The following is a 22,780-nucleotide window of genomic DNA, read 5'->3' as shown; positions in this document are numbered from 1 at the left end:
TATGTTACTTTCGGTCTAGAACGGAAGTTCGTATATAGTTAATCATACGGGAATACTCTTCCTCGAATTTCATCTAGCTAACACCGTTCTCGAGATTAAGGAAGGACAGACAGACAGACAAACAAAGGAACGGACGGAGGACAGCGGGAATTTATAGGTATGCAATTTGAAAAAAATTGCAGCCCAAAAAATTAATTAAATAAACTTCTATAATAAAAATCTAATATTAAAAAAACAATATTATTGATTATTTATTTTAATAATAAGACCAAAAATTAAATTTTTATTTTTATAAATAAACATTTTAACCTATATTATTAATTATTGATCATTTTAATTTTTAAAAAAGACAAATAATGAAAATAATTTTTTTTTAAATTGTAAAAAAATGTGTTTTAGAATTTGTTACGTTATTTATCTACAGAAAGTAAAGTATATACAGTAAAAAAATTAATGTTCTAGTAAATAAATGCTTGAAACTTTTTTGTTAAGTTAGAAAAAAGCCACAGAAGACATTTATAGTTTTATACGTGTTTTTGTTTTTTTTAAATTAATTAAACTTTCACAATTTTATATAAGTTAAGTTAAAAATCGTAATAAATATAGTTTTATTCAAGTTTTATACAACTTTTTCTTATTAAATTTTTATCTAGACTCGTTTTTATGTTATAAAATTATTTTTAAAAAAGTAAAACATGAGCATTGATATAAATAGAAAAGTGAAATATTTATTTAGCGTAGAAATATATATTCTTTATTTTTAATTAATTAGCATTGTAGAAATATATTTTATTTTCATTTTTCGTGTAAGCTTTACATTAAATTCTATTAGAAGCACGGAAATAGTACATTGGTTATAAATTGCGTATAAATTATTGATGAAGTAAAAATATAAATTATAATTATATATATCTATAAATAAATAAATTATTATTATTATTATTATAAAAAGTAAAAACTAAATTTATCAGTTTTCGTTAATTTATAATTAATTTATGAAGTATCACAGAATAATCAGTTGATGAATATGTATATTAAATAATGGAATATTTATATCCTAATAAAATAAAATTTATCAAAACGTTATAAATAAATAATACAAGAATTTATTATTTTTTTAAAAACATATTTATCTTCTTCGTGGTATGAGATAAATTATATTACCTTAAACTCGTTTTATTTCTTTTCTGCAGCCATTCTAATAAAAATATTAACAGTTAGATTATTATTTATCGTTTATTTTTGGTTACTTTTTAATTGTATTATTTGATAACACCAAATATTACACAATGAACTTTATGTTAGCTTTATAAATAACTTAAATCATTTAGTCAGAATGGAGACAGACAGAAACCTTTGACTTTTATAAGTTAATTTTTTGTTGAATTAATAAATATATAACTTATAAATATATATATATGCTTTAAATTTCATCGTTTCGTATTACTATTATTTTTTATGTAATAAATTTTAATGGCGATGATTCTAATATGGTTATATAAGGTTATAGACGATTTTTTAAAATAAAATTTAAAATTTATATCTCAATTTATTTGTATAAATAACTTTATATTTGCTTTTCTTGCGATTACACTACAAACTCGTTCTTCTTATTTATAAATCCCTGAACGTGGAAGAGTTTAAATAAAGACATTTCTTCAACCTGGATTCTAAGAATTCACATTGCATTTCAATGTCGACAATGTCAACGTTGAAAGTTCGATAAGTTAAAATGAAAATTCTATACACGATTGTATGGAAAGTTATCAGAAATTTTCAATGTGTTTTCTCTAAACCCACACCAACAGCTTATATAATGTTAGAAAATTTTTATAAGCTTTATCTTAATTAGATGATGTCGATAATAAGTAATTTATTTGTTAAAGCATGCAAGAAACGTTAGAAAAAAATTTTATTACATAAATATCTCGCTAAATTTATCTTTCCACGTTAAAAAAATATCTTAAAAAATCGTTGATTCAGGCGGTCACTTTTATATGAAAACTTAATTATAACAAAAGCCTTTAAATGATAATGAATTTGTTCATTGAATAGACGTGAAAAAATGTAAATTAACTGTTTAATAATTTGTAATTATAAAATTTTTAAAGATTAGTTTCTGTCATATATTTTTGAAAGTTTGTAACCATTGTTTAACGCTGAAGGCGTATGGAGTAATTCTTATAGTTTGTTGTTAATCAACTAGTTGAACGTTGTTAAATGCCTAGAGAACTTATATATGGTCAAGTGAGTTAATGTATTACACGGATTCGATGTTTTCAGGCGAATAAATTAATTAATTATCATTTTACCTTCAAGAGAAAAGAAATTAGATAGACTGAACTTGTAAACCATTTACGCAACTTTACTCTTCCAGATCTTTAATCGAGTAAAAACTCGTAAAATACTTTATATAAACATTAAAAGATCTTCGTGATTAACTGAAGAAATATACGAATAAACAATTTTATAAATTACTTTTAAAATATTTAAGGTAAACAGTCGCTCAACTACGCCATCCTTTACTTAATGGATAGACAAATAAATGGATAAGTTTTAAATTAATGTTATCCAATAAATCACAAGTCGTTAAATTTAAATAATTAAAAATTTATTACATTCTCTACGCTATATTAATATATATTATTAAATTTATATTTAGTTATTATGACATTAATTATAGAAAATAAATCTTTAATGAGTAGTAATCAAATTTGTACATAGATACATACATATATAAGCTATAAGCTTATACAAGATATAAGCTTATATATATATATAAACACACATATATATATTATATATGTGTGAATATTTATCATACTAATTGAAATAAATGAATAAATCACAAATAATTCATATAATATGACATAATAATATATTATTAAATCACAAGTTTTGCTATATATGTTTTGAAGCAAGGTTATCTGTTCCATATGGAATTTTCGTAATTGCATTTTCAGTTGGGGAATTGTGAGTTGTTTTTTGTAGCTATTATATATATATTTTTATTTTATCTATCTAAAAACTGTTGATTCTTCACAGAAAATTTCTGCCAACCTACATCCTAAATGATCTCGAATTTCTATATAGTCTTTCCCAGTTAACCTCACAATACAGCAATGTATTCTTAACTCTAGTCACGTCTTGCCTACCTTCAACGCCTTGTTTGCTGCCCCGTCAGCCAATGCAGCCATATGTGGATCAAGCCACAAATAACATTCCCTTCAGCTGCATACTAAGGAAGTAGAATAGTTTCAGAACTATACTGTCCATATATAAGAACGTGATATCGCTACAGACTTGAAAAATCTGGTATATACTAAAGCCTAGGCAAGTTATCCATAACAAATTTTGCCCGGAAGGACTATTCTTACAATGAGTCTTTTCCTATAAACGATTACATTACATTGATGTGTTACAACGTACGTAACACTTCTATACAAGCGTATAAATGCAGAAAAACACCCCTGCCTAACTTTATCTACAGTGGATTTGTATAAATTTGATAAGGTTTCGCGTATCATCCGATACAATTATTTAATGGAAACGGCTGTAAAAAATATTAAAAGATGGCCGTTTTTTGATCGTTATATATCAGAAAATTCAATAAGCATTGAAATATTTAGTCAAAGCATATTTTAAGAATTTTTATGTCAGAAATTTTCAACGTTCTTCGTGTGTTGCTCTTCGTTTGAAAGACATGTCTGCAACACTAAATAGAATTGTATCGAATGTAAGACTTTTCAATATAAAATTTTATTATTTACTATCTTTGAGTGTGTTCCGTCCGCAATACATATAACATGAAGAATGGTAATAGATAATATATATGTAAATTCTCCTTTTATTGTAAAGTATAGAGATTTATAACACAACTATAGGAGGATTTTCACTTATAATGGAATCTATTCATAATTCAAAAAATAAATAAATAAATAAAAATATATATATATATATATATAATAATTTCTACTACTGAATTTTATAGAATGAAATTCTATATTCTTCATTTTAAGGTTGGTTTGAATTGAATAAATTCTTAATTTTTTAAAAGTTAAATGTATATATATTTTTTATTTATTTATTTATTTTAAAAGTATTTAAACGTTAATGTAGCGTTCTTAAATTTAAAATTTGTTTTAAAAACTTTTTAAATGTATAAAATTACAATTTTAAACGTCTGAGAATTAAAAAGAATGTTGTATAAACCTGGCAATTATCTAAAGAGTTATCGTTTATTTTATTTTATTTTTTTTTCTAATTAAAATGTTACAATTTTGGGATTTAAATGTTGTAATTACGGACGTATGGTTTGATATATGAATGGATTAAACGGTTATATAAAAGTAATTAGTTGTAATTGTGGTTAAGTATATGTAAGAATTTAATTGTTTTTACCATAAAAGTATAAATTTAAAATCATTTTATCGGTATAATTCCTTTAAATATATGAAGATACGGTTTATAAATCGAAAAAAGTATATTGATTTTTTAAATTCAGCACTTAAAAACAATAAATAATTGGGCTGCAATTTGAAAACATTGTAGACCCTATAGATAGATGACGGATACGACTCTATTGCCATCAGGAAAAGTATGATGTACAGGGGCAAAACATTACTAATTTGAGGTGGAGAGCATATATTTAAACTAAATAAATTAAAAATATGATTAAAAATTGCATAAATAATATTTATCAATAATAAAAATGTAAATATTCAAATATTTAACATTACTTTATAAAATGAAATCGAATTTGAAATTCATTTTAGCAGTCGCATGCATTGAAAAAAAAGTGGTTTTAAAATGGAAAAAACAGTGTAGAAGTTTTGAAAGATGGACGTCGTTATTAATATATATATTTATACATACACCCACCCATATATTAAAAAGAATAATATGATTTTAAATTGATGAAAAATAAGTTTTGAACGTTTAAAGTTAATTTTAAACGTCAAATGTAAAATGATGATACAGAGTGATGTTGTCATTCATGGAACATTTTTAGAATGGGCTTTTCTATAACCGCAAGCTTACTACGTTGTCTATTCTGTTCAAAATGTTCAGTACTCAATGTCCTAAAGTATTTTCTCTTTGAATCATCTTGTCTACATTACTTTCCTTACTAATTTTTCTTACTTGATTTTCTAAGTAATCGTTGGGATTCGAAATCCTTAAGGTTTTTTCGTTGTCAATCTTTATGGAAGATGTACGAATATGTCCTCTGCTGGAACACTTAATGTCACCGTAGGATTTGGACATAATCTTTATACGTACGCTATTAAGACCGATATAGATTGTTACATAAGATGTCCACCGACAAGAATTACCAATTATCTAATCGATTTTCTACAACTCTTTGTTTAATTTACTGAATTTATAACCAAAAACTAAGACCTTAACTGTCGCAATTCGTTTTAATCAAACTCTTTTCTTTCATTTTTGTTTACAGAAAGAAAAAAAATGGGTCTTCTTCAACTTCTTTTTTCTCAAAAAAAAGTATGGATTACTTGCTTAAATGGATGGGAAAACTGAGAAAAATTCACTCCATCGCATTTCTATCGAACGATCGTTTGTTATGCTTCAAAAAAATCATCTCTTAGATTGGCATAAAGAATTTCCGATAGTTTAACGTTCGGAACATTTAAAGATTCGTATTTATCAAACAAAGAATGGAATTTTTTAAACCTTTTATATGCAAAATTGTTTTTTTATGTTGCAGTGTTGAAACATTTTCAATCGGGACAAAACTATTCAAACAACGATTTGGCAGCAAAGAACGATCTTCCTACTCAAATGTTGGTTGAACAAACGTCTAAAGTGCCTTATATGGCTACTTAGAACGTTAGGGAGGCGACAATACTTTCCACTATTTCTTCTTCTATCCCTGACTAAGCAGTTCTTGAATGACCCGGTTTGTCTCTAACATTAAAACAAAAAGTATTAATATAAAAAAACATATATATAAAGTTTGATAATTTTTTTAAACTCTAACTTTTAAAAATATATATATATTACGTGAAGTGAACTTAATACATTTTATTTGGTTTTTTGAATTAATAAATAATTCAAAGACTTTTTAGTAATATATTTCACGTTTTTTAAGTATTTAGAGAATGATTTTAATTATAAATATTAATAAAAAGCCATCAATTTATTCATTTATGACTTAATTAATCTTAAAGAAGAAGATGTTTTTTATAAAAAAATTAATTAATTAATGACTGTAATTATAATTTTACTTACTAATTTAATATATTTACTTCATTTCTTTTTTCTGTAGGTAGCATGGATAAAGATGGATACACAAACTCTCTTATCAATTCACACACACGTAATCACTAGAGACTCACGTATTCGTGTAAGCAATAACAACCACAGACAATGGTACTTACATATAAAAGAGGTCCGAATCGAAGATCAAGGCTCGTACATGTGTCAAATTAATACAGAACCCATGGTTAGCCAATTGGGATACTTAGAAGTTATGGGTAAGTAAATTGTATTCTGTTGATGAAACGTCTCTCACATAAGACATCTTACATTCTGTCGTATCTTTTTTTTCATTCAATCGGTTTGCACACGACAATAACAAAGAGAACAAACATGAAAAGGGAGGCTGTGCTGTCAGTTTAACTTTCTCAGAAATATGCCACTTTTATACGTTCGACAAAAGAAGTCAACTTGAGTATGTAGACACAGTCGACTTGTCAAATTAGAAATTCAATCACTTCGTACAATGTGTTGTATATGTTGTACATAAAGTAACAAGATTTGCTTCGAGACGGGACGTAACAAGTATACAAAAAGTATATATATATATATATATATATATATATATATATATGTATATATGTATTTTTTTTAAAAAACAGTAGGGAATGAAAATTAAAAAACAGGATCATAAAAATGCGTTTTATATGTCAAGTTAGAGAAGGAAAAAGTTTTTTTATTTTGTTTTTTCAAATGAATTTGAATAGTAACATGAACCTCAGTTGTACTACAAATGTATTGCTTATGTTTACAAACAATAAAAAGTTAAATTCATGTCAAAATTTAGGAAAATATAATTTATCTTTATTCTATTTTTTACTACGTACTTTATGCTTTATTCAATTAATTTAATGACTGTTAATACGCATAATTTATATATCTTTATCATTTAAATAACAATATAAAATTCCTAATTGGAAACGTTAATAAAATATAAACGCATTATTGTTTTTCAGACTACGAGGCTTGCTAAAACTTTTTATTTATTTACATTAACATAAATCTATTTAAATTTTAATCATTTATGTATATTCTTTTAAATATATGATTTATTATTAAGAGGGTTAAATATATATTTATGCAGGAAACGAATAGTTTTAATGGCCTTTATAGTTTGTTTATAAGTTTAATATACGTGCTATAGGCGACGGCAATGAATTTTTTCATCATTTCTTCCATTATATGAGAAAATCATAAACAGAATTTACATAAAACATATGCATAGTTGTATAAGGAATATTGCTTCGTTCTAGAGGATTCGACGTTAGAAAATAAATTTCATAAATTCGACGATAAAACGTGAAAAAAAGTAAAAGTTTTCTACATTGATTAAAAGTAATAACGTTTAAAACAATAATAAATCTAAATATATTTAATATATTTATCATTGTTATTAAACGTCGTTTAATAATTTTTCCATTCTGTTGATTTACAAAACGTCTTTCATCATTCATGCTTTATGAGGCATGAGATAAAAGAATGGAATTAACAATATTAAATCAACATACAACTGTACAATATTCCGTTTCCAGAGCGATTTCTCTTAAAGAAATTCATCAATTAACACTTCAAGAAGAAAAGGCATTTGTTACACACACAAAAAAGAAAAGATAAATAGAGTAATCAATTTTTTTCTTACTATTTATTTAAATATTGAATTCATCTCATTTCTCATTCATGCATTCCATCATTTCGAATATATTAAAAATCTTCCGATAATTTTGTAAATAATTACATACAGATTATAATTACGGCCGTCTTCTAGTACATTTTATTCATCATCAATACATAATTCGATACTTATCCTCTTGAATAAATGCAGGAATGAAAATCGAGATTGAGTACATAATGAAAATAAATGTACACTAATGATCCTCATATTATCTAGAAATGTTAATAGAACTTTAAATTCTAAAAGCAGAGTTTTGAATATATGAATCTTTGTCACATCCCAAATACCTTGATTGTGACCAAGTGAACATTTTCTACCGAATCAACTCGCATGTCAGTACATTAATCTACAAAATTTGCATAGTTTTGACACTTAATTAACCACAGTTTTCGCACAATAAAACGATTTACTAACTTCCGTTTCTCTAGAGGATATTATAAGCAACAGAATACGAGTTTAAACTTTACAAATTGTATATCCCCCTTGTAGACCTTTACAAGAGTAAGACCATGACCTGTTGTTGTGAGTATGTATGGTCAGTCTACTGTAAGCAATTTATCAAGTTCTTTTTCGTTACTGCATTCTTTTGCTAGAGAACAATCTAAACTGGGGATGCTATTTGATACTGCGTGGAATTTCAACGTGTTACCCTTGCGTGTAGTTTCGTATAAAAAATTCAATAGAAAACCAAGAGGTGAAATTTTTTGTTTTTTATAATTATAGAAAGTTTAAGAACATCTATTGAAGATTTTCCTTTGTTTACTAAACGTGATACGTATGTTAAAGATACAAATAATCTAAAGTGTTCATTAACTTTTCTATGAAGAAAAGAGAATGGAAATAAAGATCACAATTTATTAGCTCTTTTATATATTAAATTTTACTTAAATTTAAAAGTTTTATTTATAAATTATTTAATTTAGTTTATCGTCTTTACATAGCATTAGTAAACATTTTTTAAAATTTTTGTAAAGGCCTTAAGCGAATTTCTTTGTTATATAAATGAAGAAATTTATAAAATATGTGGTAAAATGTTGTAAAATTATTTAATTTTATAATACTTTAAATGATTTACTTACGTTCAAATGTTATATTCAACTGTTTACAAATTTCAAAACGCCTTGCGAATTTGTCTGCCAACTTGAATAATTTTAATAAAAGAAATTTATTTATTATAAAATTTTATTTCAGTTAAAGTATTTATAAATTTATAATAAAAAGTTATATTTGAAATTATTTAGAAAATAAATAAAAACACATTTCATGAGGGAGAATATTTAACTCTTTACATTCGTAATTTTTTAAATCGTTTAAATTTTCTTAAAATTCAAAGTTATAAATTATAAATCTTTAGTTTTTTTAATAATTCTGTTTACAAATTTTATAATTAAATAACACACTTAAACTTTAGCGGTTCTTAATTTATTAAGGGAATAACGACTTAAACAGACATCAAATATACTGAGAATATCGCAGCAAGAAAAGATAAATATTAAATATAATTAAAGTACATTTACAAGTAGAAAAAAAAGAAATTTGAATATGCATATTATTAAATATACATAAATATAATATAAAAGAAAAATAAATAGGTTTACGAGAAATTATTTAGTGACGGGCTGCTATTTTAATTTATTTAATTTAAAATATATGCTCTCGATCTCAAATTAGCAGTGTCTTACCCCTGTACATCATACTTCTCCTGATAACAACAGAGTCATGCCGGTCAACTATCTAACACCGTTCTCGAGATTAAGGAAGGACAGACAGCAGTAGGATGTATAAGTCTACAACTTTTTTTAAATTGGAGCCCAATAACTATAAATAAAGACTACCAATTAACGAAATACAGTTTATTATTAAAGACTGCATTAAGTGAAGGCGTAAAGAACGTATACAAAATTAAATAATAATAAATATATAAATGCAAAAGTTGAAAGTTTGTAAAAGAAAAAACAGTTGGAATTTATTTAAAAATTAATATTTTTATGATTTTTCACACTAACTTCTTATATTATTTACACCTGTAGTGCCACCTTCTGTTGTGGAAGACGGTACAAGTTCAGATATCGTAGTAGAAGAGAGATCGAAAGTCAGTTTAAGATGCAGAGCATCAGGGTATCCCGTTCCAAATATTTCGTGGAGAAGAGAAGACGGAAAAGATATCAATTTAGGTTCTTATGGGGGGAGGAGGTACTCAGGTAAATAATATATTTACATTTCAATTATTATAATTGGTGTTATTATACACTTATTATTATTTTTCTTCCTACGTTAATTTCCATTATAAAATTCATTTAATTATAAATCATAAACGTATGTTGACCCATCCGAAACCGAAATTATCTAATTTAATAATCTGGCAAGATATTAATTGGTTAGACAATTTAAACTGATTACTCGCAAACTTTCATTGGTACCTGTTTGTGTAAACAAGAGGCTTTTAAAGTGTTGAAATATCATTTAATAATTTCATTAACTTGTCTGCTATCCCATTGGATCGATTTATAATTCTCTTTCTTACAACAGGGTTTAATGACGAGTTAATAGTTTAAATAACTTTATTCAACTCGACAATAATTAAAATTAATATACGTGTATTTTTGCTTACATTATATAAAAGTTAATTATCATAAGATTAGAAATTTAAAGTCATTTCTAAGTAAAATATTTATATATTATTATGTATTATGCTTACTTAACACAGCGCATTACTTAATTATTACGTAAGCTACTACGTAAAAGATAATTTAAATTAATTCTGTTACGTAACAGAAATTAACTTGTCAATTACCGATTTATTAATTTTTGTTTATAATATATATTAAAAATATATTTATTGCTTGAAAAATACAAGAATTTTTATAATTAAAAATATTTAGATATTTTCTTTTTACTTTTTTCTTTATTAAGAAAAAAAGAAGAAGAAATTCTTTGTTGAAAAGGTTCATTTAAATTTTAAAATGCCATCATTTACAAACTAATTTGCATAATAACATACTGTACAGTCTGTATTCCATTCATTTACATTGTTAACTCGACATATGTTCTTTTTAGCTCCTAAAGTAGAAGGCGAATATTTAAATATCAGCCAAGTTACTAGAGAAGACATGGGAGCATATTTATGTATAGCATGGAATGGTGTGCCACCAACAGTCAGCAAACGCATCTTAGTACAAGTAAATTGTAAGTGTAGGATAGAATTACTGTATATACTATATCTACTACATCGTTATTTTCAGTAATTTTAAGAAGATTTAAGTCTAGACGATTATTTTCTTTTTACAGTTTCGAATGAATTTTTATGAATTTTTTTTTCCCTATTATATACTTTTTCTTTATATTTCTACACAAACCTTTAAAATTTATATAAAACATAATATAAATACATTAAAAATAATTCTTTGTTATTATTTAATGGTTAAAATTATAAAACTTGCACTTATTTACACGATATAAATAATTAAATTTGCAAAAAAAAAAAAAAAAAAAAAAAATTAAATAATTGTATAAACTGTATGAAATAGCACTCATTGTTACAAATAGGATTAGTCTTATCATTAAAATAAAGGAAGGAAAGAAGATAATTTAAATAATGGACGAATAATTCTAACATTACTTTACTTTAATTCTTGCGATTATCAGTGGTTTGACAAAATTACAATTTTCTCTGAAGCGATAGTTGTTCCTTGCATTATTACGTGGTGTTAGGCAATATCTAAGGTATTACTGAAATCACACTTTGTGGTAATTGTGAATAGTTCAACTATTATATCCTCTTGTGACTTCTCTACCATTTGGGATTACATTGAGCAGTCTGTTGTTTGGCACAATCTGCGTAATATTGGAAACGTTTGGTATGCTTAATCGGATTGTAATCCTATTAATTAATCCGAGTGTATTTGTTGATGTTATCCACGTGTTTATTAATACATCGGTTCCTCGAACTAGCGTAAATAATGAAGTGGCCTTTCAGGATACATTAACATTAAGACGTAGAACTCATGAATCTCTAGAGTATCTTTTATGGTTTGCTTTAGAAATCTTTATGTTTATCTTTACTTTTAGTTCGAAATCATTAATTTTAATAAATTAAAATGCATTCAAACTTTGATCATTTCTCTATCGAGTGTTAATTCTACAGCACAAACTCGCATGCATTTATGTGTATGCACCTATTTTTCTTCTCCAAAATTACTATTTTTCCCATTTCTCTTTTTTTTTATCTACGTGAACTATACATCTTTGTCATTTTTTTTAAATCCAAGAAAGGAAAAAATATATAAACAATTTATTTTATTCATAAGATATTAGACGTTCATCTATTCGGTTGGTGGTTATTAATCATGTCTGAAGAATGAATAATTCAAGCAAAAAAAAAAAAGTTTGATTTTGAGATGTAATTCATCCAGATGGGATTATTCCCTAAAGAAAATTTTACAGATTGAAATTTATAAAAGAAAAATTAATAGGGTTTATATATTGTATGTATGTAATATAACGATAGTAAGAAAGAAAGAAAAAAAAAGGAAGGTCCACCAGAATATCTAGAAAGTATTTATAAAACCAAATTCTGTACAACCGATATTCAAAAAACCATTAAAGTGGCAATGTCTACTGTATAAGAAGAAAACAAAATAGAAGTTTTCCTATGCTTATTTTTGGCAGAAGTTGTAAGAAATGAAGCAGTTTGTTTGCAGAAACAAAGATATCTTACTTTTAAATTACACCGTTATCCTGACTGCTTTTAACAGAAAAGATTGAAGCTGTATGTTTCTTGAGATTTCCTTTTTTATTTTTATTTATTTTTATTTTTTTTCTTTCAGCAATTTTACTTTTGTTATCTCTGTTTGCTTGAATTAAAGTATTAGATTTGTTACAAAATGTATTATTTGAACAAGAAAAAAGAATGATGAAAAAAATATATTAAACGTATGCATATTTTTTGATGTATAAACGCATAATTTTTTAATCTTATTATTATTTTCTTAATCGAAAAAATAAGAAATAAATTCATTTAAATTATCTCATTTTAGTTAGAAAAAATAATAAATATTTGATTAAGTAATTCGCGATTATTTTTTGTTTTTATTTGCAGTTAGCTTCTATGTTTTTTTAAAAATACAATTAATTAATTTATACTAATTTATTTAAAAAAATATATACTGTATATACTTTAAGGAGAAATGTATGATATAAATTTATATTAACTCAATGGTAATTAACCATTTAAATTTAGGCATAACGTGCTTAATTTAGCACGTAAATTAATTTAAGATATGTTTATTTTAAGCTTAAAATTGGCAAAATTAATTACGGTATTGATATAAATTAATAGTAGAACGTTATGTGTGAGTAAACTAGAAATGACTAGAAAAAAATTGAATTAATTACGCTTTTAAATTAAAAAAAATAAAATAAAATACTTAAATTTATTTTATATTCGTTTAAATGACTCTTGCTTATTGCTATTTTTATGCTTAGTTCGGCCAAAAATTCGCGTACCAAATCAATTAGTTGGTGCAGCAGCTAATACTGACGTTACGCTGGAATGCAAACTGGAAGCATCTCCGCGGCCATTAACATCATGGATACGAAGTGATGGTATGTTACTCCTACAGAATAGAAAGTACGAATTAACAGAAGAGGAAGAATCGTATAAAATCACCATGAAAATCAAAATATTCGAATTAAACGATAGAGATTTTGGTTCTTATAAATGTTTAGCGAAAAATACACTAGGAGAGAAGGAAGGTTTCATAAGACTTTACGGTAAGGAAACAAATCTTAAATATAATTTTCTATGGTTTTGATTAAATATACAAACTCGAAATTTCCCCAGTTAACAATTGTATTAACAGGCTTGCATATTATTACACGATAGAATAAACACCTATTAAATAACATTTCAGAAATACCACCGCCAACGACATTACCGAGGCCAACTCCATCTTATGAAGTGTATCTACCCAGAATGAGAGGTGCTCAAACTAATTCCCTTAATCTATTCGAATTGTTCAGTAAAGCATTGTATCTAATGGTTAGTTCATTACCAAACATGTTGCATATTCAAACTATTCGTTGTCAACCGAATCTCAGCCTTACATCATCATTATTATTCTGTGAACATTCTCTTGTTATAAACGTAAAATTATCATACAATTCAGTTTTTAATCAACGTTTATATATAAATATTTGCTCATAGGAAGATAATTATTAAGTATTTTAATAATATAAATCTAAAAATTTATATAATTTTTAAAATTCTAATTCTAGAAAAATGTATTTCCAGGAAAAAATGATCATTATTTTCATATTTATTAAAGTATTAAAAAATGAATAGAATGGTGTATTTTCGCTTTTAAAAAGTGGAGTTATATTTTATATTTATTAGAAGTTTAACTGTTAAATTCCAGAAATAAATTCTGTACATTGAAGTGATTTAAAATTCAAGTAAAAATGTAGTTCGATTATGCAACATGAATGTTCGGAATTTAAATGCATAAAACCAAATTGCAGTCATTCATAATTTTATTTATTATTTATAGATTCTCAAAACTCACATAACGATAGTTATGCACAGAGGAAGACGTATGGAGTACCAGCTACTAATTCATTAATGGACGAATCTCACGATTTTCGTGCAGGTAAATATTAAAAAATTAAAAAAATAATAGAAATTAAACACGAATTCGTGTATTTTAATTTTCAATAATTGATAAATAACTAACCGTTTAATAAATGTTTTTTTTTAAGAAAAAACTTGAAATAGTTTGGATCAAATTTTTATTTATTATAATACGATACTTTAGTAAATGATCGAAATGTTCGTGGCTTTTCACTGCTAGTCAGGCAATAAAAGTAAATTATGTGACACCATCATATACTGCGTGAGGTATCTAAGTCTCATAACGACAACCCCCTCACTGGTCAAAGACATATTCTACTTCCTAATCTGGTTTGGATGAGTTTTTATGTTATTTTTTCCCTTCCAAAATTCAACGTTTAAAGTAAAAAAACGTAAAAAAAAGGAAGAAAGGATCTATATGAATTATTGAACGAAACTCTTTTTTAGTGTACATATATCTGTGGAAAGACAGTTTCTTTAGGGGACGGAAAGAAAAACATGTATAATTCACATCTTAGCGATCTTTGACTCTCCAGGTGTCATTCAGTTGAAAATTCGAATTGTGAGACTATAAGTGATGAACATTGAGATTTGGATTTTTATACTGCTTGTCAGTTTATTGCTTATAAAATGGGATAAAGTTTCCTCATGTATATACAATATATATATATATATATATTTTAAAGAGACGTAACCTATATTGAATCTATATAATTAGACTATTTTCATCTTTTTTATATCCTGATATAGAAATAAACCTTTGATTCAGAGCAACATCACTTTTTTGGAGGAAAGGTTGATATCCAAATCTATATTTAATCCTATCCTTTAAGCAATATCGACTTTTGTATAGAGTTTATAGGAAGAAACAGAAACGGTATATTGTTAATATTTCAGATAATATGTAGTAATTTCCATTTCCTTTTTGTATATCTCACGATTGATTTATCATTGATCAAACTATAGCAGTAGTCAGCATACAATCCATAGTGTTTCGATTTTACATTAAAATTCCATTACGATAGTGCATTATGCATTGGAGAAAGTTGATGTTTAATACATAAAGGCAGTACAAACTTATAAGGCAATACAGGAAAAACTTGAAAAATTATCTGGAAATTAATCTTACAGTTGGATTTTAATGATTGTAGAAATCGTACTTTTGCATGAACAGATAGACAGACGATGATAATAATAAACAAAAAGAACTTTATCTATATGATTACATACGGAATAGAAAATCAATCATAGATAAATTAATTATTAACAATTAAAAAAAAAAGTAGGAAAAAAATTCCTTTTAGAGAAATATTATTTATTTATAAATATTTAATGCTGTAAACAGTAATCATTAAAGTCAATAAATTTATTTTAATTAATAGAATTCTTTCTCTAATTACTCCCTTAAGTTTAATTAATTTTAATTTGAGAATTTGTCTGAATTAAATGTAAAAGTCGATACATCCTAGAAAATTTATTTCTAAACAATTATCCCGAATTTTAAGTATAAAGGTGGATGCCAGTAATTAAAATTTACATTTTAAATGTTAAATAAAATATTAAATAAATTAATTTAAGTATTGTTTTAAGTTAACAATTAAATGAATTAAACGAATTCGTATGTAAATAAATAAAGAATTATATATGAATAATTAATGGAATGAATATAAACATATAAATTTAAATGCGAGAATATTATACGGTTAGTAACATAATTTAAAATTTACAGCAACTGTATACATGATATATACTACTTACATATTTTATATGTAAGAGAAAGAGCGTAATTTATGCATATGTATAGTAGACAAGGCCAGATTTAGAATAGTTAAGTTCCTGAGTATTAATATATAAGTGGCCCTCTCCTCTATCAAATAATATGAATTTTTGAGCTGTAATTTGAAAACTCAAACGCATAGCAGTGTTATGCACGTTGCTGCGCATAATAAAATGCACAGCAACGTGTTAAAATATATGCACGTAATTCATTGAAATAAATTATTAAATGCACGTAAACACGTTGAAAGTAATGAAAATAAGCGCTTATATATAAATAATAAGAGTGCACTCTAACATGCATTCATGAAAATAAAAGCAATACATATTTATGTAGATATAAAATGTATAGAAGCGCGTATGAAAGTGAAATTCACAGCATTATTTAAGAAATATAAATGAAAATCAAATGCAGAGAATTAAATGTTTGTTTTATTATCGGATTTTTTTAAAAAGAAGAAACAAATTCACGGTTGTTTTAAAAATCTTCAAAAGAAATTTGCAAGAAAAGGGAAAGAAACATTAAAGCAAAGATGGCTCGTAATTTTAAAAGTGTATTGAATTATGAATCATTATGCAGGTTATCTGAAAGTTAAAGAAGATCATCATTTATCATACAAAAGATTTATAACCAGCTTGGAATTTGTTGCTCTCTTTTTTATTTTATTTTTTTTACAGCCATTAAAATTACTAAAGGTTGCTTATGATGTAAATATTTTAATATAGTAATATATATAAAGAGTAATTTAAATGATATTTCAACTTGAGTACAATTTGTATTAAAAAAAAATAGTAAAAAAGTCCATAAAATGTAAATTCTTTATCATAATTTATTTATTTATTTTTCTCTCTTTTTAACTGCTTCAAATGTAATTATAGGATTTCACTTATTTGTTATTTCAGTTTCAATTTATGACATTTTACGTAAAAAGTAAATATTATGTGAATAAATAAACTTAACTCGGTCCATCACACGTAAGAAATATTTAATAACAGAAGAGAATGACATTAAAATATTTTTAAAATTCACACACATGAACAATTTATGAATTACTTTATATAAAAAATAAAAAAAAATTCGTATGATTTATCACTGCATTCAAATACAATTGATGTGACAAATACAAATTTGTAAACTGAATAATGAGTCATTCTTCTTGAAGATATTCTATTACAAATAAAGAATTCTAAAGTTTTAAAATAAAATGATTGATAATATGATATTCAACTTTGCGTGTCGGATAATTGATTCTTATTTACTTCTATAATTATCCATCATTAACAATTTGGTGGCTCACATCATTTAATAATTTTATTTCCAATTTTTCTTTTATGTTTTATGACATGAATGCGCTGAGATTAATGAATTTTTTTTAAAGAAATATCTATCAAGCAAATATTTCTGTTTGAATTAATGATTAGTTCGATTATCAAACAAGTTAATGGATTGGAAACATGAATAAGACATTTGATACATTTCTAGAGTATACATATATATATATAGCTTGGGAAATTATAATTTGGTATATTTTAAAGCATAAAATTTCTTTTATTAAGGTAAAAAAACAATTTTATTCTGTATTTATAGGAGTTTCTTTTAAGTTAATGGCTTTTCTTATATAAATAAGCGAACAAATGATATACAAAGTGTAAATCTGGATACACAAATCTCACAGCCACTCATGGAAACAAATCAAAATCTAGGATGAAAAAAGAAAACAATGGCCCCATCTGGGAACAAATCGTTGTCTTTTAGAAGCGTATTGAATTCTCTAATCACCAGGATACGTCGTCTGTCTTCTAATGAGATTCTTAAATTATTTTAGAAAATATTAATTTTAGTGTTTCGCATGCTTACGAAATTTCTGAGTGATAAATCAGCTACTTAGAAATTTTGGAACGTATATATATATATATATATATCCGTTGAAGGAAAAAAAAACTAATTTTATCAGCTTAAAATTAAATAATTTTAAATTTATACAGGGTAATTTGATTTAACTGAATAATGTGTTGGCTTTTACTTTGAAGGAAAGATTCAGTTTCTTTCACCATTTATTCTTTTATTTTAATTAAAAATGAGAGTTATATTCTGGAGTTTATTTTAGAAATATTGATTATTTATGAATAAATTAATGATAATTTAATAACATCATAAAAAGCTAAGTAGCAGGATACATTTATAATATTTAAACAGAAACGAGTAATACATTTCTATATTTGAACGTGTTCTAATTGAATTTATTTTCATTTAAGATAAAACATAGAATCTGTCAAAACTCTTCTCGATCTCAAAAAATCAGAATTATAAAATCTTTTACTTATAAATCTTAAAAATTATTATTATTATTATTAATCTTTATTAGCGTATTATGAAATTCCTACGTAATTTTATCTATAGATTATTTAGTAAGAAACATCAATTATATTGCTTTAATTTTCATTATATAATATATATTCGATAGTATAATTGAAAATATAAATAATTAAATAAAATAGTATTTATTTTAGATTCTAAATAATGTAAAATATTTTAAAATTATATATTTATAATCTTAAAATGTTGTTTATATTTACGCAAGTAAAAAAACTTTTAAATAATTTAATTCCGGTTTGCTGATTTATTTAACTATTAATATATTTTTATGATAGAAAAAGATACAAGAATATCAAAATCAGACAGGACTGAAGATATAGAATCTCCAACAAGATCACTGCAAAGTCCTACACATACAAATAAATCATGTAAGAATCGTCACTAGATCTTTTTTTTTTTATCTATTCAATATTTATGAAGAAACAAAAGTATATCCATGCTTAAATAAAATAAAATCTACAATATATTTATACAATTGTTATAAATAAATAATATATATATGTATAAATATAAATATAATATAATATATATATATATATATACATATAATACATATAATATATATGATACATATAGATTCAATGAATATCATATAATATATATATATATATATATGGATGATTTTTCCACTTGAATACAATATTATACAATTTTAACATTATCCTAGATAATTTAGAGAGTATTTTAATAGTAAAAAAATGAGAAAAATCGTAGCCTATATATATATATATATATATAAATATAAAAATAAACATAAGTCTAGATTATGTGAAAGAAAATGTATTTATATAAAATAAAATATGAAAAGTTAAATTATGTAAAAATTTCATCAGGGGTAACCAACTGTACAATTGTGAAAAATCTACTCTTCTGTATTTTGTTACTGATCTACCTTGCTGGATATTTTGTTAGAGAAGTGTAGATTAAGGTTTTCATGGAAAATACTTTAGATGAAATATGACAATAGAAAATATCAATTCAATGTTGACAAGATAAATATTCTTCTATACCAGTTTACTTATATATTGGAAAGTAGTGAAAATAAGAAATATTAAAATATTCCCTCTTATATATATATATGTTTATTCAGTTTATAAATATATGAAAGTATATAAATATCTTATAGAATAAAAGTATAAATATCGATGATATTTTAAGGAAAAAAAAATATAGAAAAATATTTTTGTTGTATTTTCTAACCAAATTTTGAATGTAAAAAATTTATTAAAAAATAAATTTAAAAATTTATCATTTATAATTTAATATTTTCAGATTAAATCGTAAGTTTTACTTATTGAATTACGAAACATTATTATATTTTCGATATAGAAATATATTTACATTTAAAAATTAAATTTAATAAATAAATTTATCGAAGACGTTATAATTTAAATAGTCCTAAATTTCTGTAATAAAATATATTTAATAGGTTCTTAAAATAATTTTTAAACACGAAACGTAGAAAAATTTTATCATAAACTTATATTATATATATTTAAAATGATGTTTTATCCATTTACTCATGTAATCATAATCATTTAATTGTATTGTTACGTTCTACAATAGAAAACTAAAGTAAACTTTCACGAAAAAAAAAACTAAAAATTACGTACATTTCCGTATAGTTTTAAATTACAGAACTAAACACGCAAAATGTTCCGACATTAAATTGTTTTAAATTATAAAGTCTAACCACGAAATTAAAAAATAATAATAATAATTATTATAACTTTCCATTCTCGTAATCCATCATTATTATAAAATTTTAAAACGAATTTTATCTATTATTTTCAATTTTAAAATGATTTTATTCTTATTAAATAACTCGAATCTGGTAATGATCATTTATTTTTGTATTAACATGTAACATCTTGCTCATTTCTCAAGGTTAGAAATATATATATATATATAATAATGTTTCATTAATGTTCGAATTTAATAATAAAGAAAAAAATGCTATTATTATTATTATTATTGTTATTATTAATTTAACTGAATAATTTTTTGAAGAAAATAATTTTATTTTTTTCCTTCTTCGTTTTGTCTAAGAGAAACGGTTTTCATATTTATCAAATAGAGTATATCAATATTGATGTTTTTTCCCCTTTTCGTTTTACCAATGACAACTATGATTGATAATAGTTGATTCTATCTATAAAAAAAGCACAATAGACTTGTGATAACTGAAAGAAAATTGAACTTTTTTTTGTCTTACAGAATCGAAGATTCATTTAAACTTTGAAATAACGGAAAAAAATATATATATTAATTTTTTTCCTTTAAAAAGTAATTGAAAATGAATCATTTCAATAATAATAGAATTTATTTTTTAAATATAGTTTTAAATTTATTTTCGATGTAATTTTTTTAAAATATGAATTAAATGTCATTCCTATTTTTCTATTGTTTTCTTTGATATTTTGGATGTTTTATTATTTATTTATTATTATTTTTTTGTTTTTGTTTTTCAGGTCGTAACAGTTGGAGAGATACAAAGTGGACCTTTATTCTACTCCTTCTTACTGCTTCGAAGTATTGGTTTATCAGAATAATTCTTTAATAAGAAAAAACAAACAAACAAACAAAAAATTATATATATATACATACGAACTTTTTAAAGTCTCGTGTACGACTTTGTGGCGCACATACTGTTCATCTAATGTTAATAGGATGATGTGGGATAGCCCAAAAAATTAAACAATAATGTTTTTCAATCGTCCTATGGTGAAGGAAGCACCGTATTTCTTCATAACGGTGATCACTGTCCATGTGCCAACGAAGAATATTGGAAGATCTAAACATTCAAACAATCTGATGCCGTCTTGTAGCAACGTGTGATCCCCAAATCAATATAGTCTGCTTTTTATTAAACTATTGACCAGCTTTAGAGCTTAGACAATTCCAAAGATTTGTCTATCATATGCTGACTGCCAAGACATTCATCAAATCACCAACATTGCAGGGATGCTTTTTTGTCCGCAAATCATCATATCCATTATTCCCTCCCGTTTAAATAAAACAAAAAAATAATAAATTAATTAACAAAACAAGACTACATTATGACTACTACAATGTTGTATACTGTCGTACTATTTCATACAGCATTTAAGAATTTTTTGAAAAAAGAAAGAAAACGATTAAAGCACACTGTATGGCGACAGCACATTTTCTCTCCATTTTCTTAAGAATGCCTTTGGAAGAATGTTCTCAGCTGTTTTAAAGCTTTCCTCCATCGTAAGCACTCTTCATCTTGGATATGTCTTGTGAACTGTCGTATCCAAGAATAGACGAAGCTCACGAAGTAAAAAAATAAAAAAAATTATTCCTACTTAAACAAATGTTAATTTCTTTACGGAATGTTATTTTATGGATAATTCGATATATGCTCAATGACTTCTTGGAAAGGAAACATCCTATATATAGTTAGTGTATCCGTTACATAAAAGAAAATTAATTTTAATGTCATTCGTATTAATTAAGAACAAAAAAAAAATACAAAAAATTATATAAGTTATATATAAATATGAATATATATATATATACCTCTTGTAGCAATTGCTCTTGTGCACTGGTATAATAATATGCAATGTATAAAGATTTAAAAACATTTTGACTGTTTTAAAAGTTATTAAATTTATTTCTTAACTTCAAGAAAAAGAAAATTGATAAATTTAGATTATTTTTCCCTCGTTAATAATAAAAATTTAAAAAATAAAACCTGTTAAAATTTTTGTATACTTATTAAAACTATTTCAAAGAATATTGAGAGTGTAAATGAATGAATAAATCACATCTTAGGATTTTAAAGAGATAAACTTTATTATTATTATTATTATTATCATCATCATTATCATTATTATATTCTATTTATCCTAAATACAGATATTATGTGATTATATTATAATAATTATGTTTAATTTAGTTTAATAGTATTCAAGACGCAATAATTTGGTATATTGAAACTATTATTGTTAATTATTATCTAAAGTATTTTAAATTAATTATATATTTCGTATCATTTTGGCATTAAAAGGAAATAAGTGTTTTTTAA

General features: G+C 24.4%; 1 protein-coding gene across 3 annotated transcripts in view; it reads left to right on the top strand.

Moving 5' to 3' along the window:
• Window positions 1-22,488, top strand: part of LOC136969897 (lachesin-like) — a 94,720-nt gene extending 72,232 nt beyond the window's left edge. For 2 of the 3 annotated variants that reach the window (XM_067264205.1, XM_067264204.1), the window contains 8 exons: window positions 6,287-6,494; window positions 9,979-10,149; window positions 11,006-11,134; window positions 13,433-13,720; window positions 13,861-13,929; window positions 14,497-14,595; window positions 19,005-19,097; window positions 21,201-22,488. In XM_067264205.1, the coding sequence (XP_067120306.1) occupies window positions 6,287-6,494; window positions 9,979-10,149; window positions 11,006-11,134; window positions 13,433-13,720; window positions 13,861-13,929; window positions 14,497-14,595; window positions 19,005-19,097; window positions 21,201-21,289 (1,146 nt within the window). In that variant the 3' untranslated portion in view covers window positions 21,290-22,488. Of the gene's footprint in view, window positions 1-6,286; window positions 6,495-9,978; window positions 10,150-11,005; window positions 11,135-13,432; window positions 13,721-13,860; window positions 13,989-14,496; window positions 14,596-19,004; window positions 19,098-21,200 lie in introns of all 3 variants that reach the window. The other variant, XR_010879889.1, reaches the window with a different exon arrangement.
• Window positions 22,489-22,780: the final 292 nt, after the last annotated feature.

This window comes from Centruroides vittatus, unplaced genomic scaffold (genome assembly GCF_030686945.1).
Source record: "Centruroides vittatus isolate TY-2023 unplaced genomic scaffold, ASM3068694v2 contig_1824, whole genome shotgun sequence".
NCBI classification, from domain to species: Eukaryota; Metazoa; Arthropoda; class Arachnida; order Scorpiones; family Buthidae; genus Centruroides; species Centruroides vittatus.
The sequence above is the reverse complement of the archived record's forward strand: the minus strand, read 5'-3'. Positions and strand labels throughout refer to the sequence as shown.